The 23,927-nt window shown below is 47.0% G+C and overlaps 2 protein-coding genes across 2 annotated transcripts in view; both read left to right on the top strand.

Moving 5' to 3' along the window:
- LOC119949834 (dedicator of cytokinesis protein 2-like) overlaps positions 1-5,803 on the top strand; it is a 381,064-nt gene extending 375,261 nt beyond the window's left edge. The window contains exons 58-62 of the mRNA XM_038771675.1: positions 127-254; positions 1,127-1,298; positions 1,766-1,886; positions 4,256-4,398; positions 5,250-5,803. Of these exons, the coding sequence (XP_038627603.1) occupies positions 127-254; positions 1,127-1,298; positions 1,766-1,886; positions 4,256-4,398; positions 5,250-5,324 (639 nt within the window). The 3' untranslated portion in view covers positions 5,325-5,803. The remainder of the gene's footprint in view (positions 1-126; positions 255-1,126; positions 1,299-1,765; positions 1,887-4,255; positions 4,399-5,249) is intronic.
- Positions 5,804-13,872: 8,069 nt separating this feature from the next.
- Positions 13,873-16,645, top strand: FOXI1 (forkhead box I1). The gene is made up of 2 exons (XM_038740156.1): positions 13,873-14,492; positions 15,264-16,645. The coding sequence occupies exons 1-2, from the start codon at positions 13,919-13,921 to the stop codon at positions 15,818-15,820; spliced, it is 1,131 nt and encodes a 376-aa protein (XP_038596084.1). The 5' UTR covers positions 13,873-13,918; the 3' UTR covers positions 15,821-16,645.
- The last annotated feature ends 7,282 nt before the right edge of the window (positions 16,646-23,927 follow it).

Genomic DNA, 23,927 nt, shown 5'->3' with positions numbered 1-23,927 from the left:
TATTAATGAGCTCGTGATCTGTCCTGACAACCTGAATACTATTATATCTTTGTGCTCATTGACTCGGGAGATATCTCTCCTCCATCTCCCTGCCTTGTGCGCTCCATGTTCCTTTCTGTCTCACAGCCGGATTTTGACGACCGGAGGGTGGGCCGCCCTCGGTCCATGTTGCGCTCCTATCGCCAGATGTCCATCATCTCCTTGGTCTCCATGAACTCTGACTGCAGCACGCCTACCAGAGTTGCTGTGGAAAGGTGGGCCAGAAATCTCCAAGTAGTCTCCCAGAGACTACCCATCTTACTCCCCAGAGCGCCCCTCCTATCAACCCCACTGTTTCCAGGGCTGTCCCCTTGCTTCCCCTCTTCCATGGAACTACTCCTCTTCATCCCTCCACAGAGCCTTCCTTTGGGCCCCAAAGTCCAAGCTTTACCTAAATGACCTTGTGAAAGATGAGTACACCCTCACTACCCTCTCTCTCAGACTCAAGAGACTTAGTTTTCACTCCCACTTCTTTCTATTAAGTTTTGCAAGTTATTTCCTCCCCCCTTCTCTCCCTTTGTTTGTTCATTCTTTTCAATCTTCCTTCCCTTTCCCCTCCCCCTTTCCTTTTTTATGATATTTGTTAAGCACTTACTATGTACTGTATTAAGCACTGGGGTAGATACAAGCTAATCAGGTTGGACACCATTCATGTCCCATGTGGGGCACACAGTCTTAATCCCCATTTTACAGATGAGCTGACTGAGGCACAGAGAGGTTAACTTACTTGCCCAAGGTCACACAACAGACAAGTGGCCGAGATGAGATTAGAAAACAAGTCTTCTGATTCGCAGGCCTTTGCTCCCTTTTCTTTTCCATAGACAACCACTAGAAGGTCAGGGCTGCTCCTATTCCCCATCTCTCCCAGGAGCACTAAATTGGCTTTATTCCAACTCACCTACTCCTTCCAAGGAAACTCTGCCCCAACCTTTCCATTCCTGTTCACCTCAAGCCTACATCCTGTTTGCTCAATCCACCAGGGAAAGAGATTCCTTTGGTTAACCCACCTCCTTCAGGAGATTCTATTTGGTCTTAGTTGTGGTTTTTCCTGTTCCAATTTTTGGGCCTTTTCTCTTCTTCCCTCCAGCTTTGATGTGGACCCACCCACACCAAAGGCCATGAAACCAGAGCTGGAGGAGAATCTTCCTCTGGCCCAAACCCTTTCAGAGGTGAAGCTCAGGAGGTCCAAGAAGAGAACAAAGCGGAGCAGCGTGGTGTTTGCTGACGAGAAACCAGCACCAGAGTCAGACATGAAACGAGTAAGTGTGAGAATGAGCCTTCTCCAAGCCGGAGGGAGGCAGAGACCTTCCCTGAGGTGCCACCGAGCAGAATAAGAACTCGGGCCTGATTGAGAACAGTGGTGCTGAAAAGGACGGTTTACTGAATCCCACCACAGCCCAGCCTCTGTTTGTCCCACGCTTTAAGGGTGAAGGTCACCCCAATAGACTCTTCAAGGAACCCCTTCCAGCAGCCTTATGCTAAACACAAACTTTCCATTCAAAAAGTTCACTCCTCCTAAAGGAAGCCCAAAGAGTAGCATCAATGGAACTGGTGCTTTCACCCCTTCCTGGAATGAGTTGAAAAATTCCTAGGATGAATGGAACTCTTTGATTCTGCTAGGACTTAAAGGTACCCAAGGCTTCTGTGTTACTCTGACAATTCATCCTTCCAGTTGCCTCCTCTGCCATCGGGGAGAATGCTGAGTCTTGTGTTTGTCCCTGTCCAGTTGTCCAGGAAGCACGAGTTCATGAGTGACACCAACCTCTCTGAACATGCAGCTGTCCCCCCAAAAACATCTGTCCTCAAGCAGATGAGCTTTGCCAGTCGCTCTATGCCAACCATCCCAGGTAAGACCCTGTGGCTGATACAGTAATCAAGGCGGGATAGGATAAGTGCTTGGATTAATGGGGTAACAGTTTGGATGGAGAGGAAAGGGTGGATTTTAGTGATGTTGTGAACTGACAGGATTTAATGATTGAATATGAGGGTTGAATGAGAGAGAAGAGTCAAGGATAACGCCAAGGTTACTCCACCTTCTGGGTGGTTAATACTGATTGAATCCCTGGTTGTTTTCTTCCATAATATTTTCTGGATATTCCCCTTCTCCACTCTATTTCACCTCTCCAAGCTTCACTCAACTACCCAGATAATTCTCATAAAACATCATTCTGCCTTCAAGTCTCTGATGGTTACCCATCTCTCTCCACCCCAAATGGAAACTCCTGCCCCTTGGATTTAGTTACTATCCTCAAACCTTTCCACTGTCTTCACCTGCTACACCTCACCTCAGCTTTCTACAGAGCCACCACGATACTGTATCTTACTGGATGCTCTCCTGTCTCTATACCATGGTTCACAGCCTCCCCCTGCATGGAATTCCCTCTACCTTCAAATCCACCAGATCACATCCCCACCCACCATTAAGTTCATTAAATTCATTCAATCATATTTATTGAGTGCTTACTGTGTGCAGAGCACTGTACTAAGCACTTAAGTTCTCTTTGAAAAACCACTTCTCCAGGAGACATTCCCAACTAATATTAATAACTGCGGTATTAAGTGTTTATGTGCCAAACCCTGAACTAATCATTGGGGTAGATGCAGTATATACACCAATTGGACACAGTTCCTCTTCCACACGAGACTCAATCTAAGAGAAAGGAATCAGTTATTTAATTCTCAGTTTACAGATGAAGAAACTGAGGTGGAGCAAAGATAAGTGGCTTGCCCAAGGCTTTACAGCAGGCAAGTGGTAGTGCTGGAATTAGAACCCAGATCTTCCTGATTTCCAGACTGGTGCGCTTTCCACTAAACCGCATTGCTTCTCCACTAACACTCATCAGCGTTTGTCATCACATAATTTCATTGGTTCTATTCACTTATTTATGTTTCCTTTACTCATATTCTGTTCTTACCAACTGTATCTTTTTGGTCCTCTTGCTCCCACTGCATACATGCAATTTGTGTCCTCCTGTCTCCCCTAATAGTACGCGAAACTGTTGAGTACAAAGACTGGATCGATATTCTGTGTGCTCCATACAGACTATCATTGCCCTATTTTTTGAGCCTTTAAATGAATGTGAAATGTATTTTGCATTTGGGAGTGTGCACAGGAACCAGATCCAGGACCTTACAACCTAATGGGAGGGGCAGGAGTCATTTACAGTACTGGGGAGTAGGAGAGTGGGCAAGGACAATACAGGGAAGAGTGTATCCAAATGTAGACCAAGGTGAGGATCGTTAGGGTGGATGAAGGAAGAAGAGGCAGGATTTAGCTGTTGAATGAATCCAAAGGGGATGACACCAAGGTTTCTGGGATTCTGGGGCAGGGAGGATGGAGCTAGAATCGACAGAGTTGGGCAAGTTAGGAAGAGGAATCTCTCTCAGTGTGTTCCAATGTCCCAACCTCCCAGGAGTCACATCAATTACTCAATGGTATTTATTGAGGATCTACAATATACAGTGCTCTGAACTAAGCACTTAAGATCAATTCCTTTGCTAGTAACCCAGCATCAATTATGAGTAGCCCTGGTTGGGAGGCTGGCAAGGGTTATGGTCTAGTGGAAAGAGCAGGGGCCTGGGAATCAGAGGATGTGGGTTCTAATCTTGGCTTTGCCACATGTCTGCTGTTGCAACCTTGGGAAATCATTTAACTTCTCTGTGCCTCAGTTATCTGTAAAATGGGGATTAAGCCTGTGTGCCCCATGTTGGACATGGCCGGTGTCCAACTTGATTACCTTATATCTACCACAGCACTTACAACAGTGTTTGGCAAATAGTAAGAGCTTAACAAATACTAAAATTATTATTATTAAGGGGCAGGGCTGGGATCCTGTTGGAAGGCCAAGCCAACTGAGAAAGAGACCTAACCAGAGGTAGGAAGGACACAGAGGAGAAGGCTCTTTCTTCCCTTTCCATCCTATAGCACCCTTTCTAAAACAGAACTGTCTGGGTTCCAGGAGGGTGGGCTGCTGCCAGCTTGGCTGGATGAGTGGGAAAGCCAGTTGTCACATTGAGCAGATAAATGGCTCCTCCAATGGTAAGGAGCTGAGTTGTGCCCAGTTGTGAGGGGTGATTAGCAAGATTGATGCTTCCCTTCCTGGTTCCCGGGAGCCACCCCAGGACCCTGATCTCTCTCACCAGGTTTGTGTGTTTTCTCTCTCTCTTTCCCTCTCTTCTCCTCTCCCCTCCCCTCCTCTCCTCCCTTTGCTTGCAGCACTCACACTAGCTGTGGCCCCCACCCCTGGACCAGAGGAACCCAGTCCATCTCCACGGCTAAGCCAGGCTTTCCCTGCCCTCTCCGAAGGCGACAAGAAAACACTGAAAAGGAAGAAAGTGAATCAGTTCTTCAAAACGATGGTGAGTACTGGGCAGAGTGCAAGTCGCCTTCTCAGGGGCTGGAAGCTTCCTCAGAAAGAGAGGTGGGGGGCCGTGCAGCTCGCACTCCCTTTCCTGACCAGAGTGGATGCCCTCTGGATGCCCCCATCCCTATGCCCACAGATGCCCATCTGGCTGGGCAGGGCTCAGAATTGTAGTTTTGCAGCTGTTCCACATGAGGGTTCATGGTTCCCCACATAGAGGCTCTGTGGAGATTTCTCTGAGGAAGCCATCTGTCCACAGAAGCCTCTCGAGGCCTTCCAGGGAAGCCAAAATGGGAGAGCTGCTGTAACAGCAAAAGCAACACTAGGACCCCCCAGAAATCAGGAGTCATAAACTGGACACAACTTGGGACTAGCCATAAGGCCTATGAACAAGGCAGAGGGTGAGCAGAAGTATCAGTGCTTAGTCCTAGACTCCTGACCACATCTAAACAAAATCTATCCACCTGGAAGAAGTTAAGTAGATTCAAAGTCAGTAAGGTGGATCCCATTTAGAACAGGAATGCTGTGTAGAGCATGAGCTCTTTACTGTGTGTAGAGGACTGTACTAAGCACTTGGGGGAATACAATATAGCAGTTGGTAGACTGATACACATTCAAAGAATGCTTGGCTGTCTCTATGTGTTGCCGACTTGTACTTCCCAAGCGCTTAGTACAGTGCTCTGCACACAGTAAGTGCTCAATAAATACGATTGATTGATTGATTGGTGGTGTCTTTAAAGGCAGCTGGAACATTATGTGTCAATCCACCACCCTGATCTGTGAGGACCATTCTTCCCTAAGCTCGTGTGTGTGGGTGGGTGTTTTTAAATTTTTTCCCCTATTTCAAAGTTGGCATCCAAGTCTGCAGAAGACGGGAAGCAGACCGGAGAGCGGGTCCCAGAAAACATAACCATGGATTTGTGAAGAGTCTAGAGCCCAACAAGCCTGGGAACCTCCTGGAGAGTGGAGTGTTGGGCAGCCTTGCCTTGCCGAGGAGTTCAGAGGAGCCTGTAGGGAACAGGGAATGCTGTGCAAGATATGACTGGCTCTGTTCCCTTTGCAAGATGGCGATGGGGCAAAGACCTGCTTTTCAGATTCCATTTTGAATCATGACACCTTCTCTTAGTGCCACGGAGTCCCAGATGATGTGAAAATCCAAAGTGCCAATTAGATGAAATCTTTCCCGTGGACTGCGGAAGGACATTCTCCTTTACCATGACATCTCTATCAAAGCCCATATAGGGATATGATGTTGTTCAACCAGCTTTTTGGGGAATATTAATTTGCATTTACTAGTAGTCAGCAAAATGTGGTCTGTCTAATTTTTTGTGTGAATTCTTTCTTTCGTATTTTTAAACCTGTTCAAAAAAGCCACTGGAAATCTGTTTTCTTACCTACTGACAATAAAGGCAGTAATGTGATCTGTGCGTCCTTTGCTTTCTAAATGGAATGTTCTTCCAGCCATTCCAAGCCAGGTTCTGAACAGAGAGACAGAGAGAAGCCCCCTGGTCTGGGATAATAATAATAATAATGGCAGTATTTGTTAAGCGCTTACTGTGTGCGAAGCACTGTTCCAAGCGCTTGGGGAGGTTACAAGGTGATCAGGTTGTCCCACGGGGAGCTCACAGTCTTAACCCCCATTTTACAGATGAGGTAACTGAGGCACAGAGAAGTTAAATGACTTGCCCAAAATCACACAGCTGACAATTGGCAGAGCTGAGATTTGGGATCACTCATCAGCTTTTTCTCAGGGTCACCCCTAGCCCACTGCCCTTAACCCGCTATAAAATCAGTATGGCCTAGTGAAAAGCAGCACAGCTCAATGGAAAGAGCATGGGTTTGGGAGTCAGAGGACCTGGGTTCTAATCCCAGCTCTGTCACTTGCCTGCTGTGACACCTGAAGCAAGCCACTCCCTCTGTGCCTCAATTTCCCCATCTGCTTCTCCCTCCCACTTAGTCTGTGAGCCTTATGTGGAACAGGGGCTGTACTGAACCTGATTATCTTGGCTGTACCTCAGTGTTTTCATTCAATCGTATTTGTTGAGTGCTTACTGTGTGCAGAGCACTGTAATAATAATAATAATAATGATGGCATTTGTTAAGCGCTTACTATGTGCAGAGCACTGTTCTAAGCGCTGGGGGGGATACAAGGTGATCAAGTTGTCCCACGTGGGGCTCACAGTCTTAATCCCCTTTTTACAGATGAGGGAACTGAGGCTCAGAGAAGTTAAGTGACTTGCCCAAGGTCACACAGCAGACATGTGGCGGAGTCGGAACTCGAACCCATGACCTCTGACTCCAAAGCCCCTGCTTTTTCCAATGAACCACACTGCTTCTCTAAGGGAAGATAGCAGAGGAAGGTTTAGTATAGTGTTTGGCATGTAGTAAAGCGCTTAACAAATGCCATCATTATTCCTTCCGCTTGGCCTGGAAAGTGATTCCACTTTGGGCTTCTAAGGGTCAGGACAGGCCAGAGGGTCAGGACAGGCCAGCCCCAGACAGTAGGTGGTGATCCTAGGAGCAGCCTGGGGGAAGAGAATTGGGAAGGTGGGAGGCAGGGTAGGGGCAAAGGACCCTTCAGATTTCGGCTTCTGGGAGTCTCCTTCAAGGCCAGAGCTTGTGGGATTGATGAAACATCCCATCTGTCTGGGCTTGGCCTTTTGTGTCAACAGGTTTGATCTCCTGGGGCACTCCAGCTCTCTGAGACTCCCAGAGGAAGGGTCTGTGGGAGAGGAAAGGTCATCAGTTACATATTCAGCCCCTACTCTCAATTCTGAGGTCATGGAGAAGCAGCCTGGTTCAGTGGATAAAGCATGGGCCTAGAATCAATCAATCAATCAATCAATCGTATTTATTGAGCGCTTACTATGTGCAGAGCACTGTACTAAGCGCTTGGGAAGTACAAATTGGCATCACATAGAGACAGTCCCTACCCGATAGTGGGCTCACAGTCTAAAAGGGGGAGAAGTCAGAAGGGCCTGGGTTCTAATCCCAGCTCAGCCACTTGTCTGCTGCGTGACCTTGGACAAGTCACTTCATATCCCTATGCCTCAGTTTCCTCATCTATAAAATGGGGATGACCACTGTGAGCTCATATGGGACAGCGATTCTGTCCAACCTGATTAACTTGTATCTACCCTAAGGCTCAGTACAGTGCCTGGCACACAGTGAGTGCATAGTGCTCAAATGGAAACTCCTGCCCCTTGGATTTAGCTGCTCTCCTCGGACCTTTCCACTGTCTTCACCTGCTAAACCTCAGCTAATCTCACCCCCACCCCTGTGACACTTTCCCCAACTCCCTGTAATTTATTCATTTATATTAATGTCTGTCTTCTGCTCTAGACTGTAAACTCATTGTGGGCCAGGAATGTGTCAGTTCTATTGTACTTCCAAATGCTTGGTACAGTGCTCTTCACACAGTGAGTGCTCAAACAACTGACTGATTGATTGACTGGGGATCCAGGTGCGTGCCACTGACTGGTAGCAGGTGGTGGGCTGCAGTTCCCCCACCCCAACCCTCCCCTGCAGCCCTGCATTACACATTGCTCAGCCCTAACAGTCTCCAAATGCTGATTCCCAACACACCACCAGCCTTGCCCCCTACCCTCCTGGATGGGGGCAGCCATTTAGCCCTCCCCCCTCCCCTCAACATCTGCTGGAGCAGCTGAGCTCAGAGCCTGAGACATAGATTCATCCAATTCCGTGGGTGGTGGGACTGATCCCAAAGGCTCCAGCCCAGTTCTGGAATGTGGCTTAGTGAAAAGAGCATGGGCTTGGGAGTCAGAGGTCATGGGTTCTAATCCCGGTTCCATCACTTATCAGCTGTGTGACCTTGGGTAACTTCTTGGTGCCTCAGTTTCCTCATCTGTAAAATGGGGATTAAGTCTGTGAGCCCCACATGGGGCAACCTGGTGACCTCGTACCCACCCCAGTGCTTAGAACAATGCTTGGCACACAGTAAGCGCTTAACAAGTACCATCATCATCAAAATCAAAACGCTGCAGCACCATGGCTCAGTGGAGAGTGCACGGGCTTGGGAGTCAGAGATCATGGGTTCTAATCCTGGCTCTGCCACTTTTTTTAATGGCATTTATTAAGCACTTACTATGTGCAAAGCACTGTTCTAAGCGCTGGGGAGGTTACAAGGTGATCAGGTTGTCCCACAGGGGGCTCACAGTCTTCACCCCCATTTTACAGGTGAGGTAACTGAGGCACAGGGAAGTTAAGTGACTTGCCCAAAGTCACACAGCTGACCAGTGGTGGAGCCGGGCTTTTAACCTATGATCTCTGACTCCAAAGCCCTTGCTCTTTTCCACTGAGCCACGCTGCTTCTCTAGTGTCACACTTGTCAGCTGTGTGACTTTGGGCAAGTCACTTCACTGCTCTTGGCCTCATCTGTAAAATGGGGGTTAAGACTGTGAGCCCCACGGGGAACAACTGATCACCTTGTATCCTCCCAGCGCTTAGAACAGTGCTTCGCTCCTAGTAAGCGCTTAACAAATACCATCATCATCATCATTATTATTATTATTATTATTATTGGATTTGGAGAGCGACCCGCTAGAGGGCGATGTTTCTCTTTCTTTTCAGCCCTGGGAGCGAGTCCGCTTTGGGCTCTTTCCAACCAATGTAGCCCAACTTCTACCAATCTGTGGCCCATTTAAGATGCTTTGACTATTGTTTTTGGGGGGGTTGTTGTTTTTTGATGGCATTTATTAAGCGCTCACTATGTGCAAAGCACTGTTCTAAGCGCTGGAGAGGCTACAAGGTGATCAGCTTGTCCCATGAGGGACTTACAGTCTTAAACCCCATTTTACAGATGAGGTAACTGAGGCACACAGAAGATAAGTGACTTGCCCAAAGTCACACAGCTGACAATTGGCGGAGCCTGGATTTGAACCCATGACCTCTGACTCCAAAGCCCGTGCTCTTTCCACTGAGCCATGCTGCTTCTCAATATTTTCAAAATTCCCACATAAATACCTCACAACCTCTGTACTCACAAATGTGCTGCACAGCTAGAAGCCTGGCTGCAAAAGAATCCCCCCAAATCCAGCTGAGCTTTGGTTGAATTTTTTGGTTGAATTTCACTTTCAGAAGGCATTGGCTGTGAGCTTGTTGTGGGAAGGAATGTGTCTTTTCGTTGTTCTTTCCCAAGCACTTGGTACAGTGCTTTGCACACAGTAAGCGCTCAATAAATGCGATTGACTGAATGAATTGCTGGCACTTTATTTTTTAAAAAAAGGTTTTTGTTAAGTGCTTCCTTTATGTCAAACACTGTTTCCAAGCTCTGGGGTTGATACAAATTAATTAAGTTGGACATAGTCCCTATCCCACAGGGAGCTCACAGTCTAAGTAGGGGGGAGAGCAGGAGAACTAAGCCACAGAGAAGTGACGTGAATTGCCTGTGGTTACCTAAAAAGCATTTGGCAGAACCAGAATTAGAACCCAGGTCCTCTAACTCCCAGGCCCATGCTCTTTCTACTAAACCATGCTGCTTCTCATTTAGTTTGCCTGGTTAGACTCATACCCGATTGGAGCACGAGGCCTCTAGATCCCACAGAGGAAGGAGGAAAATAGCAATTAGGCACAGGTGCAATGGCCCTGGAATGTCAGAGGGTCTTTTTCAAAAGCATCTGCCTTCACCGTTCAGTCTTGAATCTCTATTTTGCTGACCTCCCTGCTAACTGGTTCTTCAGCACTAGAAAAATATGGCCTCTTTATAGGTTTCTCATTGGTCAGAAGACAGAGTTTGCAGACTGTTCTATCTGGTGGAGATTATGTCTTGTACTAAGTATCCCAAGCTTGACTGTTTTTGAAGTCTAGCTCCAAAGGAGACTGTGCCCCTCCAGTGTAGGGCAAATCTGGTCAATAAAGGCACTAGCTGCAGGAGACTAAAGAGATTTGAAAGTCAAAGGAAAAAAAATCACAGCTCAAAAGGTCCTTTGGTGGCCACTGAAATGACCTATCAGCGGCAGTTACTTTCCCAGGTGCAATAATGCTCTTCTCCACCCAAAGGACAACTCAATTACCACAGGGCATCATGGGGAAGAGGCCTGAAAAATATCAGAAAGTGACCCCTTCCCTTTTGGAGTTTGTCTTTGGAATTGAGGAGCAGCATTTTTTAAATAACTCAACAGCTCGACAAGCCACTGTTTAGGTTTCTCATTTATTTTACTGTTGTTTATAGTCTTAATAACTTGCTCCTACTGTGAAACCTTTATCTGGGGATTCTGAAGTCTTTAGAGATATAATCCAAACTGCAAGGAGGAGACTGAGGACTTTGGTTACCCTCTTTTTTTACATGGGGAGACTGAGGCAGGAAAAATAGCTGTTCAGTCTTATATTTGCAGTGAAGTAAGAGCAGACTGAAAACCCAAAGCTTTTGGCTCCCAGTCCAGGAAGCTCTTTCCTAGATATTTTGACTTTACTACTATTATACTAATAATAGTATTTAACTGCTTACTAAGTGACAGGCACTGTACAAAGCGCTGGGGTGGGTATAAGCAAATCGGGTTGGACAAAGTCCCTGTCTCACATGGGGCTCATAGTCTTAATCCCCATTTTCCAGACAAGGTAACCAGGGCCTAGAGAATTGAAGTGACTTGCTCAAGGTCACGCAGCAGACAAGTGGTAGAACCAGGATTAGGACCCAGGTCCTTCTGTCTCCCAGGCCTGTACTGTATACACTACGCCATGCTGCTTCTCTAGGATGCTTCAGACTGGTAATTTGGGTCACTCGGGGGGATGAAGGGTCAGTAACTAGAACTCTCCCATTATGGGAACAAAGCATGTCACTTTGTTATTCTCTACTTCCCAAGCACCTGATAATCATAATTGTAGTATTTAAGCATTTATGTTTCAAACATTGTACTAAATTCTGAGGTAGATGTTTGTATGGAAAGACACAGTTCCTGTCATATATGGGGCTCACAGTCTAAGGACAAGGGAGTACAGGTTGTTAAACCCCCATTTTACAAATGAGGAAACAGAGACACAGAGAAGTAAAGTGACTTGCCCAATGTCACTCAGCAGGCAAGCGGCAGAGCAGGGATTAGAACCTAGGTCCTCCTGATTCTCAGATCCATTTTTTTCCCTAGGCTACATTGCTTCCCACCTAAATACGATTGAATAGTACAGTGCATTGCACCAAGTGGGCATTCCATTAATACTTTTACTACTACCGAATCAGGATCTGTTGCATCTCACATAAACTTTGTTTTATCATTGCCCACACATTCCTAATACTGTTAGGAGCTGCTCCTTAAGTATAGGTGTGGTGGGAGGCAGGGAGAGAGGGAAAGAAGGAAAGAGAAAAGGAGGGAGGGCATGGTGGGAGGCAGGTCTCAGAATTAAGGAACCAACCTGCCTGTTGTCCACCAGCCCCACAGAGTTCTGCCATTTCCTGTATGACCTTGGGCAAGTCGCTTCATTTTTCTGCATTTAAGTTACCTCATCTGCAAAATGGGGATTAAGGCTATGACTCCACATGGGACAGGGATTGTGTCTAAACTGTTTAGTTTGTATTTATCTCAGTGCTTAGTGCCCGGCACATAGTGTTTAACAAATGCCATAAAAAATTTTGCTTCCAAACTGTGGACCCAATTCAGTGGGGTGTTAGTGTGGGGCTCTCCCTCACTGCAGGAGAAACTGCATTCCCAGCTCCAACCCCAATGAATGGGTAGATCTCAGGGCCCTTTGGCTTCTAATACAGTGCTCTGCACATAGTAAGCCCTTAATAAATATGATTGAAAGAATGAATGAATAGTGGCTGAGGTCTGCGTATGAGGAGTACTGGCTAATGTCCCTCTCTGGCCGCTGGATCACTCTTCACTTGAACATTTGCTGTTCAGGAAGCCGGGAGCAGAAGAAAGCCTCTCTACAAGCCTCTTTAGGGAAGGGAGTTGGGGCCGGTGGACAAACAGAACTATATGTGAACAGAGATTATGGCTTGTGCTCTGACATCCTCACTGAACCAGATGGATCAGGGACTCCAGAAGATGGATCACAGAGGGATCTTGTGTGGGCAGAGGGAAAGAAATGAGAGAGAGGGAGAGAGAAAGAGTCATCTGTCATCAAGAGTAAAGCCCACCCAAACACAACTGTAAGCTCCTCTCTCGACTTGTAAACTCCTCTTTAGACTAAAAGCGCCTTGCGGGCAGGGAACGTACCTGCCAACTCTGTTTATACTGTACTCTCCCAAGCGCTTAGCATAGTGCTCTGCACACACTAAGCACTCAGATATGAATGATTGCATGTTCCACGATGAACTAGAGAAAGTACAGTCTCTAATGAAGAAGATTGTACTGAACAGTGTGCTGGTAATCTCTCTCAACAGTATTTATTGAGCATTTGCTCTTCTCAGAGCCCTGTACTAAGTCCTGGAGTCAGCATAGGGGCATTAATAGACATGATCCCTGTCCTCAAGAGGCATGCAGAGAGGCTTTCTCTGCCCCCAGCTTCCGGAAAGGCAAACCTTCAGGTGAGCCAGGGTGTTCGGTGACCCAGATGCCAGATAAGGGCATTAGTCTAGACCACCTGCTCTTGACACTCTGCCTACAGCCAGCAGGGCCAAGGGCCCTGAAGGCTACCAACTCATGGAGGCTGGCAACAAGACTCTGAAGACAAGGAGAAATGCTCAAGGGCAACTGAGTTTGGCTTAGAGAAGACTTCTTGCATGACTTGGCAGAGCCCTGAAAGCAAGCAATCTCTATTTAAATATACATTTCCTTTTTTCCCCCGGAGCCATGGGGAAGATCCTGCAGGTGAAATTTCTTATTCACACATGGAAATGGAAAAAGGCAGTCACCCTCTCCAGAGAGGCATGACAGCCCCCACGGAAAATCAACTGGTGCCACCCCCCATCCCTGGCCGCTAGACTGCGGAATAGGAGCCGCCATGGGTGAGTGTCAGGCAAGGTTTCGGCTCCCGTGTCTGAGATCCCTGCATCCATCCCCTGGACCAGGGGCCTTTGGGCCATTGGCTTTCAGCTAATGGAGTCCAGGATATTAAAGGGGCTCCCTGTGCCATGCCTTCAGAGGCATGAAAACACTGCCAGTAATTCCGAACTGAGCGTGCATTTTCACCATGATTAGCTGCAGAGGGCACGCATGCTCTACTTGCAGGCAACCAGCTTTAAAGAGTGGGCAAGAGGCAGGTGGATTTGAAGATTAACTTCCCTAAGCAGGGGTGAACCACTGCCTGCCCCAGCTGGGCCATTCTCGGGGCTCACACACTAGTGGAAAATTCCCCCATTCATTGAAGAAGATAACGCAGTTGTAACTTTTAAATCTGGTCGATGTGCAGCGGCAATTACAGGACGCGGGCTGCCAAGTTTCCAAAAAAGGGATATCTGAAAGATCTCTAACCAGTCACTGCAGCCTAGGGTGGGGCCTGAAACCCAAGGCTAAACATATACAGGTGTATAAGTAGTGGGCCCAGGGCCCAGGTGAGGCACCTGTTTCAGGAACAGACTTGCACAGGTGCTTTGTGAGTTGGCAACCTGTCCTTCACGGAGCATGAGCTCATTTGATCTCCAGGCGCACTCTCCATCACGCTGCAGCCCCCAGTTTCCCAACATCGGCCAGGAGCCCCCCGAGATGAGCATCTATTACGAGAACTTCTTCCACCCCCAGAACGTCCCGAGCCCACAGCGGCCTTCCAGTTTTGATGGCGGAGACTACGGGGGCACCCCAAACCCTTACCTGTGGCTCAACGGCCCATCCCTCACCCCGCCGCCCTACCTGCCGGGCTCCAACACCACTCCCCTGATCCCCCAGCCTTATGGGGTGCAGAGGCAGCTCCTGCCCAACATGCACAGCCTGGGGAGCCCGGAGCTTGGCTGGCTGCCCATCCCCTCCCAGGAGGAGCTGATGAAGCTGGTCCGGCCCCCATACTCCTACTCGGCGCTCATCGCCATGGCGATCCACGGAGCTCCGGACAAGAGGCTGACTCTCAGTCAGATCTACCAGTATGTGGCAGACAACTTCCCCTTCTATAACAAGAGCAAGGCTGGCTGGCAGAATTCCATCCGGCACAACCTGTCTCTCAATGACTGCTTCAAGAAGGTACCCCGGGACGAGGATGACCCAGGTGAGTAGCTCTTTGCTTCAACAATCAGTCGTATCTATCGAGTGTTCACTCTGGCCGGGAGATCACCATCAGGGTAGTAGACCCCGACCCTACCCTCAGGGAACAGATCCTGAAATAAGTAACAGGATTCCAGAGTAAGAGGAGAAATATTCCAGAAGGCAGAGCCTGTCTGGCTTGGTCAGGGACCAAGCTGCCGGGGAGACGGTGGGAGCAGGGTATTCTGAGCTGGAGGCTGTGCCTAGCACTGATGTTCATGACCCCATGGTGGGAACTGCTTGTTGAGGGGGAAGGAAAATGGAATGGCACACGTGCCCCACTCACGTCCACTGTGCCCATTGGGTTGGTCCTGGAGACGGGTGTATGGGAAGGAAACTCTCTCACCAAGTCAGAAGGCTTTAGATTTTCTAGGTTTTAAATATAAAATGGTTCTTTTTAGTGTTTTTCCTCCCATATGCTCCCACTTCTTTCTCGGGGTAGTAGCCGACTATTGGTACTTTCCAAGAGCTTAGTACAGTGCTCTGCACACAGGAAGCACTCAATAAATACTATTGAATGAATGAATGAATGCCTGTGAGAATGGTACCGGGCATCGCTCGCCAGTTTTGTACATGGATGGGTAAGGGCAGCAAGGACTACCATTTGGATATTTGTAAACCTAAAGGTTTGGGGGCATTCTGAATTATTGGAGAGGAGCCTGGTGGTTTTCAGGTTTGCTTTTGGTACTCCCCTGTGAACCCTGTGTACTTAGATTTTTGCACTATGTTTAACTAGGCAAAGGAAACTATTGGACTCTGGATCCAAACTGCGAGAAGATGTTCGACAATGGGAACTTCCGCCGGAAGCGGAAGAGAAAGTCGGATGTCACGTCCAGCACCGGATCCCTGGCGTCTGAGCCGTCCGAGGACAGTCTGCTGTCCGACAGCCCCAAGGCCGCCGAGCACCAAGAGGTCCTGGAGACTTCCTCCCCGGAAACTGACAGTTCCCCTGAAAAGCGGTCATCCCCGCCGGCCTCCAGCACCCCGTGCCTCAGCAGCTTCCTCTCCAGTATGACCGCCTACGTCAACGGCTCCAACTCTGTTAGCCGGTCGGCGCCCATGGGACTGAGCAACGAAGGGGCAGACAAGGTGGGACAGAACGCGGTCGGCTTCAATTCCTATTCCCCGCTCAGCGGCATCCCCGGCCACAGTCCTGGGCCCGAGTGGCCCAGTCCCGTGCCTTCCAGCCACCTTGGCTACAGTGGCTCCGTCCTCAATCAGTTCAACACCCACTTCTACAACAGCATCGGCACCAGTAGTGTCCTGTACCCCAGGGAGGGTACTGAGGTTTAAATTGGAGTGACTCTAGTCCCGGACTGTCGAACTCAGGGACTGAGGGAGCCCCTACTTCCACAGAGGCTTAGGATCCCAGCTCACTCACCTGAACCAAGACTGATTTGGGGGTGGCTGACGGGGCAGTGGGTTGCCTGGCCCAGCCTCACTTCACACCCACTCACTCATACACGTGGACACATGAAAAGCCAGAGATGGTGCAGGTTGGAAGTGGCGGTTGCCCCAGAGTAAACGTGTCTTCCTGGCTTAGCTGCAGCCAAGAGTGGCCAGTCTACTAAGCCTTGACTTCCACCTCACAGATTTAAAGCCCCAAACCAGCCTAGCTTCTCTGTTGCCCAAGTTTAGCTTTGGTACTCTGAGTGCATGGGCACAATTCTACAGCACACCCCAAGCCCTGGACCTAGAAACAAAGGTTAGATTAATCCAGCAGAACCTATTTGCTTAAGGGAAATGCCTCATCCAGGGTCAGTAATGACACCTTCCCACCCCAGTGAGCCCCGGACAGAGACAGCTGAGCCCCCCCGTAAAGTATTCAGGGCTTAGTTTCATGTGTGCCAAGAGCTAATTGAGGCTTGAAGGCCACCTGTAAATATTGTTCAAGATTTTCCTTTCAGAGTCCCTGGGAATTTAGAAAGTGCAAAGGGAAAATTCAGCCCTTCCTTTTTATAGACGAAAAGAGAGACCGTGGACTCCATCTTCTGGGCAAACAGCTGCAGCCACACCAGACACTGTCAGCACTGTTGGAAAAGACTGAAGGGTAGGAAATTTGCAGAACTGTTTTGTGAACAACGCAACAGTGGTTGTGATTTGTGTATCTATTTTGCACCCTAGGGTTTCATCAGAAAATGCCCTAGGGTGTATTTTATTAATAAAACCTTTGTACAGAACTGCTTGTGTGCTTTCCTTTAAAAACAAATGTTTCTTTCGCGGTCCATAGGGTCAAAAAATCTTGGGTTCATAATAGTAACAGTAGTGGTATTTGTTAAGTGCTCACTATGTGCCAATCATTTTGACATTTGTTAAGCACATATTATGTGCCAAATACTGTACTAAGTGGTGGGGTAGATGTAAAATGATCACGTCAGACACAGTCCCTGTCCTACATGGGGTTCACAGTCTTAATCCCCATTTTACAGATGAGGTAACTGAAGCACAGAGAAGTTAAGTGACTTGCCCAAGGTCACACAGCAGACAAGTGGCAGAACAGGGATAAGAACCCACGTCTTTATGACTCCCAGGCCATGCTGCTTCTCTAAGCTGACAATTTAACTGGCCGATGATTGTAAGGACAAATCCTTAAGCCTGTCCCACCCCATCCCAAGAAGGGCTCAGGATGCCGGAAACTTTTGGTTTCTGAATTCTGCAGATCAGGTAACGTCCTGATCTGTGTGACCAACATGACAAACTTTCCCTTGGGGCATTCCACAGAAGATTGGAAAGATGATGATTCTGCAGGCTTGACAAGGCCCCCGACTTTGTAGACTCTCCTTTGTTTAGCTACCCACCTATGGCTGTTCTGGCAAGGCCACTTGGAGGGTCTATCCCAAGTTCGATTTAAGAAAGAAAGAGGTTGTGCAGTGAAGACGAGGTTAACACTGAGAAAGGGGTGAGGGCTCTAAATGGGGCCTGGATGTAGCATCTCTTGCCATTGCAGTTATGGAAACGTAATGAAAACCCACAGAGAGGAGATGTGAATGACAAGAGGGGAAGGAAGATAGATTGATAGTAATAACTGTGGTATTTGTTTAGTCCTTTCTATGACTCAAGCACTGTACTAAACACTGGAATAGAGGCAAGATAAGCAGGACGGACCCAATCCCTGTTCCTCACGGGATTCCCAGCCTAAAGAGGAGGGAGAACAGGGACTGAGTCCCCCTGTAAGAGTTGAGGAAACTGAGCCATACGCAGAAGTTAAAAATCTTGCCCAAAGTCACAGAGCGGACCAGTGGCAGATCCAGTTTTTGAACCAAGGTCTCTGACCCAACACAGTCTGTGCCCTTCCCACTAGGCTATGTTGCTTCTCAGATCCAAGTCAGTGTGTCCTCTGAGAGCCTTTGCAGTAGGAGTGCCCTGATTTCTGTGAAGGATGAATAGCACCTTTTCCCTCAAGCAAGCTGGACAACTTCTTTGGGCTGGAGAAGGAGACAGGAAAGGAAATTGGGAGGGAAGCAGTACAGCTTAGATTAGCACCTGGCAGGAGAAGGGGCTGAAAGTATGTTCCTTTTGCAAGGAAGTAGAATGAATCTAATCCAACAGACAGTAATTACGCTGTTCGGAGCCTCTGCCTTCCTGATGTGCTATGAGTCCATAAACCCCAAACCCAGGGAGAGGTAGGGGAGAAAGATAGAGAAGCTGCATGGTCTAATGGAAAGAGCACAGGCCTGGAAGTCAGAAGGACCTGGGTTCTAATCCCAGCTCTGCCACTTGTCTGCTGTGTGACCTTGGGAAACTCACTTAACTTCTCTGTGCCTCGGGTACGTCATCTGTACAATGAGGATTAAGACTGTGAGCCCCATGTGGGCCAAGGACTGGGTTCAACCTGATTAGCTTATATCTACCCCAACATTAATACAATGCCTGGCATAATGTAAATGTTCAACAAATACCATTTTAAAAAATGTGGCTGGCAGGAGGAGCCAAGCTGCACCCTGGGAGATGCCCTCCCACCTGGTGTAGTTGGAGGCTGCAAACTTGATTTAGATTTAGCCCCAGATAGCCCAAGCAGAGCGATGACTTCCCAAAGGTTCTAAGGCTCTGTGGGAAATAGCCACACCTGGGGCAGAGGGAAGGGTAAACTATGGAAGTGAGGGAGAGCAATAAGGCAGAGCTTCCCAAAGAGCAAACTGCTCTGTAATTGTCTTGCCAAATTTTTACCGGGTTCCTCAGATCGGCAAAATTAACATCAGCCTGCCCGTTCCATCGGCTCTTCTAGAATCAAGGGTATGTGTTATGCAGAAACATTTGTTGTCTACAAACTTCCTGCTAGGTGCTGGGAATGGGAAGAGGGAAGATCACCCATGGTATTTACTGAATACTCACTGTGTACAGAGCATAATACCATGTACCTGGGAGAATACAATAGAACAGAGATGGTAAACACATTTCCTGGCTACAATGAGCTTAAAGTCTAGAGGATGCCATGAAAATCAAGCTCGTGATGTGTAACTGTGCTTAAGTTTGTGATGTGTAACTCAGCTCTGACCAGCTGGCCCGGCTAACAATGAGTGGAAAAGGCATCATTCCACAAGACAACGTGGTAGTGGGTCCATTTTCCCGTATGGATGGTGGTCTTGATTTTCACTATGAGTTTAATGAATGAAACTAGCCTCTCTGGCCTGTGCTCAGCTCAGGATTGGAGAGGAAAAGCAGCTTCTGTGAAATCAACTCAAAGTGTCGCCTGTGTTTGCCTTCTCTTGCAGTGGCTGGATTGAAAATATTATGAAATTGCCCTTTGTTTCTAGCTCTCTCAATGCTCCCTTTGAGGTTTCATGTGACAGAAATACTGCAATGTTACAAACATAAATCGCTTCCTCCCACTTGTCTTTCCAATCCCTCACGGCTGTGAATGTCCCCATCCCTTACAGTCTGAGGTGGTGGGCAGAATTCTTAGGAGACCCTTCTCGTGCCCACACAGCCAGGGAGGTCTTAGAAACCCACAGAAGATGTTTAGTGCTGGAAGGAATGGTGGTACTGATCTTAATAGTTTTTCTCACTCAGTGGCTAGATAATAAGGCTTTGTATCAGGTCTCCCTCCTTTGCAGTCAAAGATTTACCTCATGATGAGTTGAGGACTAAACTCAGAGGCTTCAACAGTGTCCCGATCGCACTATTTCATTGCCTCCCCAAGATGGTGTTGTTTCTGGACAGCCATTTTTCGATAGAGATCAAAATCCAAAGTACTTTTTTGAACAACATTCTCAGAAATGCCTCCAATGCCAAAGTCACCAATGAATGCAGGGAATTAATTACTAAATTTCTACCAAGGCTCAAGCAATTCAGAGACTAGAAATCCTTTCTCCATTTGCCACAATCTCTCCTCAAACTTTTATGAGTCCCTCATCAGATGTGAGTAAAGTTTGTTCTCACTAACTTTTTGGGTAGAAATCAGGAATAATGATTAATATATAAGCAATAATAATATCTGTTAAGCACTTATTATGTGCCCAAAACTGTACAAAGTACTGCGAGAGATGCTAAGTAATCAAGTCAGACTCAATCCTTGTCCCACATGGGGCTCACAGTTTAAATAGGAGCATTGAATCCCATTTTACAGATGAAGAAATCAAGGTCCAAGGAACTAAATGATGTGCCCAAGGTCACACAGCAGGCAAGTGTCCCAGCCAGGATTAGAACAGGTTACAATCTAACAATAGCTAAGTATCATCATTGTCCCTGCTTGGACAGAAAGAAGTTATTTCATTCCAAAAATAGCTGCCACTCACTTCCCAACTCCCAGAACATCTTTCTGAAACATATGCCAAATAAAACAGATTGTCCTCATTAACTGATAAAATTGATCTACTAAATTATCTGTGAAGATGTGAACAAAAAAAAAGCCCAGAGTAAAACACTAATGACTAAGAAATAAGAACCCCCACCACCACAACCCAGCCCATTTACTGGACAAATGCCAGGACTCAGTAGAATAATGGAATAGTGGTAATAAGGCTTAAAAAAAACTAAAAATGAAGTTCAGAACCTGAAAGGGCACTGGGGAGTATTTAAAAAGGCAATAGTAGACACATTCTGGTATTTTAAAGGGCAGGATAAATGATCTTTGCTATTATTTTTACAGAATTTCCACCTCTGTGAGGGGTGTAGTTAGGCAGTGACACAGAGCAGGCAGGCAGGGAGAATTTTCACCAGATGAGAGGTGGCTTTGTTCCGGTGATTGGAGGTGACCTCCACTCTTCCCAGGACACAGCACAGCGCCGGCGGCCAATGAACACTAAGAAAGGGGGATACATGCCCTATCAAGAGGGACTTATGGGCAGCAATCCAGAGAGGGTGGGGGTGATAGCCTCTGCAGTATTAACTTGCTTATTAGAAGAATGAGGATTTGATATATGAGATATGATATATGAGAGCAGCTTTATTTTACCTGATCATTTTTGTCCAGTTTCTTTGAGGCCAAGATTGCCTTTCTGGTTTCCACCATGAAAAGTATCAGCAATTTTAGAATACGGAGACCAGAGCATCAATGTTGAACTGGAATCTGCTCGCTTGAGGAGTTCTGGGACTGTGAGAAATGGAAAATGTGCTGTGGTTGAGGGAGAGAGTGAGAGAGTAGGCAAACCTGGGAGCCCCAGCCCACCCACAGCTGACAAAAGTTGGGAGCAGGATTAGAACTCATGACCTCTGACTCCCAAGCCCATGCTCTTGCACTAAGTCACGCTGCTTCCTGGTCTTGTCTGCTGTATGACCTTGGTCAAGTCTCTTCACTTCTCTGTACCTCAGTTACCTCATCTGTAAAATGGGGATTAAGACTGTGAGTCCTGTGTGGGATATGGACTGTATCCTACCTGATTAACTTGTATCTACCCCAGCACTTAGTAAAGTGCTTAAGCAATGCCATTAAAACCAAAAAAAAGAATGTTTCTCCAGGTGGATCCCAATCCCTTCCACTTGCTCCAGAACCCTGCAGTCCCTCAAAGACCTTGGAGAACACAGGTGCCACTTTCACTTAATGGATGTAGAGTATTCGTTCATTCAATTGTATTTATTGAGTGTTTACTGTGTTCAGAGCAGCACTGTACTAAGCGCTTGGGAAGTACAAATCTATTGCACAATTGCATTGCACCAATCTTTGCTGAAACATAATGGGCTTCCTGGAAACAACAAAAAAGACAACTTCGAAGCATGCAAGCAAGCTCACCAGAGACCTGGAGGGCTGGCAGGTCTCTCTCTCTGGTACTGCTGCACTGCTTTCCTTGACTAAGCTCTCAGTTCCAATCACTCATATTTATTGAACACCTACTGTTTGCAGAGCACTGTACTAAGCACTTGAGAATACTTTTTAAGCCCTCCCTTTTGCATTGCCTATGTCCTTTGGGCTGTGCCCCTTAAGTGCTTTGATTTCCACTCCACCCCCTGAACACTTTCATACAGATGCATAAAAAGTTTTTGATTCCTTTCAGCTCATGGGATCACTCTCCTCTTCATGACTAGACTATAAGCGCATCCTTCTAGACTGTAAGCTCATTGTGGACAGGAAAAGTGTCTATTGGTATAATAATGATAATAATGGCATTTACTAAGCGCTTACTATGTGCAAAGCACTGTTCTAACCACTGGGGAGGTTCAAGGTGATCAGGTTGTCCCACGGGGGCCTCATAGTCTTAATCCCCATTTTACAGATGAGGTAACTGAGGCCCAGAGGAGTGAAGTGATTCGCCCAAAGTCACACAGCTGACAATTGGCGGAGCCAGGATTTGAACCCCTGACCTATGACCCCAAAGCCCAGGCTCTTTCCACTGAGCCACGCTGCTTCTCTGGTATATTGTATTCTCCCAGGAGCTTGTATTTTGCACATAGTAAGTGCTTAATAAATACTAATAAATAATTAATCCATAATTTACTTTCATGTCTGTCTTCCCTTCTAGTCTGTAGGATCCTTCTAGGTAAGGATCATATCTAGCTATTCTTTTGTATGGTACCCTCCCAAATGCTTAGTACGGTGCTCTGCCCACAGTAAGTGCTCAATAAATACCATTGATGGATTGATTAGAGAAGCAGTGTGGCTCAATGGAAAGAGCACGGGCTTTGGAGTTAGAGGTCATGGGTTCAAATTCTGACTCCGCCAATTGTCAGCTGTGTGACTTTGGGCAAGTCACTTTATTTCTCTGTGCCCCAGTTACCTCATCTGTAAAATGGGGTTTAAGACTGTGAGCCCCCTGTGGGACAACCAGATCACCTTGTAACCTCCCCAGTGCTTAGAACAGTACTTTGCACATAGTAAGCACTTAATAAATGCTATTATTATTATTATTATTAAGATATCATGGTGTCCTGCTGCCTTGGACACCTAAAAACTAATCAAAGAAAACAGACCTAGCTGGACTCTGTGATGGGAAAGCTATCTTGCCACTCTAGAACAAAAAGTGCCTTCTCTCATATTGCTAAGCCAGGCAAAGAAGCTGCAGAAATGATCCAGCCAGAAACATTCTCCTGTTTTAAATGTATCCTTAACCTCATGACTGAGAACAGTAGTTATCAGGTGTCCTCAAGGTGCCCAACACTTTACTAGATGTCATAAAATGTGCCTTGACTCTGTCCACACGTATTAAATCTCTCCCTTACCCATACTAGTGGACCAACTGATTTCCAGGTCCTCATTGTCAGTCATCCCATCATGACACTGCCTCTAACTGATGCTTAAAGCACTGCTTTAAGAAGTTTGATGTCCATGGTAAGTCCTATTCTTTCAAAAGTCTGGTAGGAAAGAGTGGGGAGTTAGGTTTGCTCTCAAAAACACTAGTTTGGTTTGAAGTTTAATGCCACATTAGCATCACGTTCTGCCTACTGGTCTCCTAAAAATAATACTGCCCTTCTTGATTTGATTTTCTTCTTATTGTCTTTCCTTGTATAATTTGTGGCTCAGTGGAAAGAGCACGGGCTTTGGAGTTAGAGGTCATGGGTTCAAATTCCGACTCCGCCAATTGTCAGCTGTGTGACTTTGGGCAAGTCACTTTATTTCTCTGTGCCCCAGTTACCTCATCTGTAAAATGGGGATTAAGACTGTGAGCCCCACGTGGGACAAACTGACCACTTTGTAATGTCCCCAGTGCTTAGAACAGTGCATTGCACATAGTAAGTGCTTACCAAATACCATCATCATTATTATAATTGTCCATTGTGCTGCCTAAAGAATGCATATTCAAGACTAGTGGGGCAGGCTGCCAGGAGGAGCCACTGAAGAAAAATCAATCAATCAATCAATCAATCGTATTTATTGAGCGCTTACTATGTGCAGAGCACTGTACTAAGCGCTTGGGAAGTACAAATTGGCATCACATAGAGACAGTCCCTACCCGACAGTGGGCTCACAGTCTAAAAGGGGGAGACAGAGAACAGAACCAAACATACCAACAAAATAAAATAAGTAGGA

Source organism: Tachyglossus aculeatus, chromosome X1 (genome assembly GCF_015852505.1).
Source record: "Tachyglossus aculeatus isolate mTacAcu1 chromosome X1, mTacAcu1.pri, whole genome shotgun sequence".
NCBI classification, from domain to species: domain Eukaryota; kingdom Metazoa; phylum Chordata; class Mammalia; order Monotremata; family Tachyglossidae; genus Tachyglossus; species Tachyglossus aculeatus.
This window is presented reverse-complemented; position numbering and strand designations above follow the sequence as displayed.

What these genes read in the sequence shown, in the direction of transcription:
- FOXI1 (XM_038740156.1), top strand. Translation starts at nt 13,919, where the DNA reads ATGAGCTCATTTGATCTCCAGGCGCACTCTCCATCACGCTGCAGCCCC. An exon ending in CCGGGACGAGGATGACCCAG is followed by an intron (nt 14,493 to 15,263) that starts GTGAGTAGCTCT and finishes ATGTTTAACTAG; the next exon opens with GCAAAGGAAACTATTGGACT.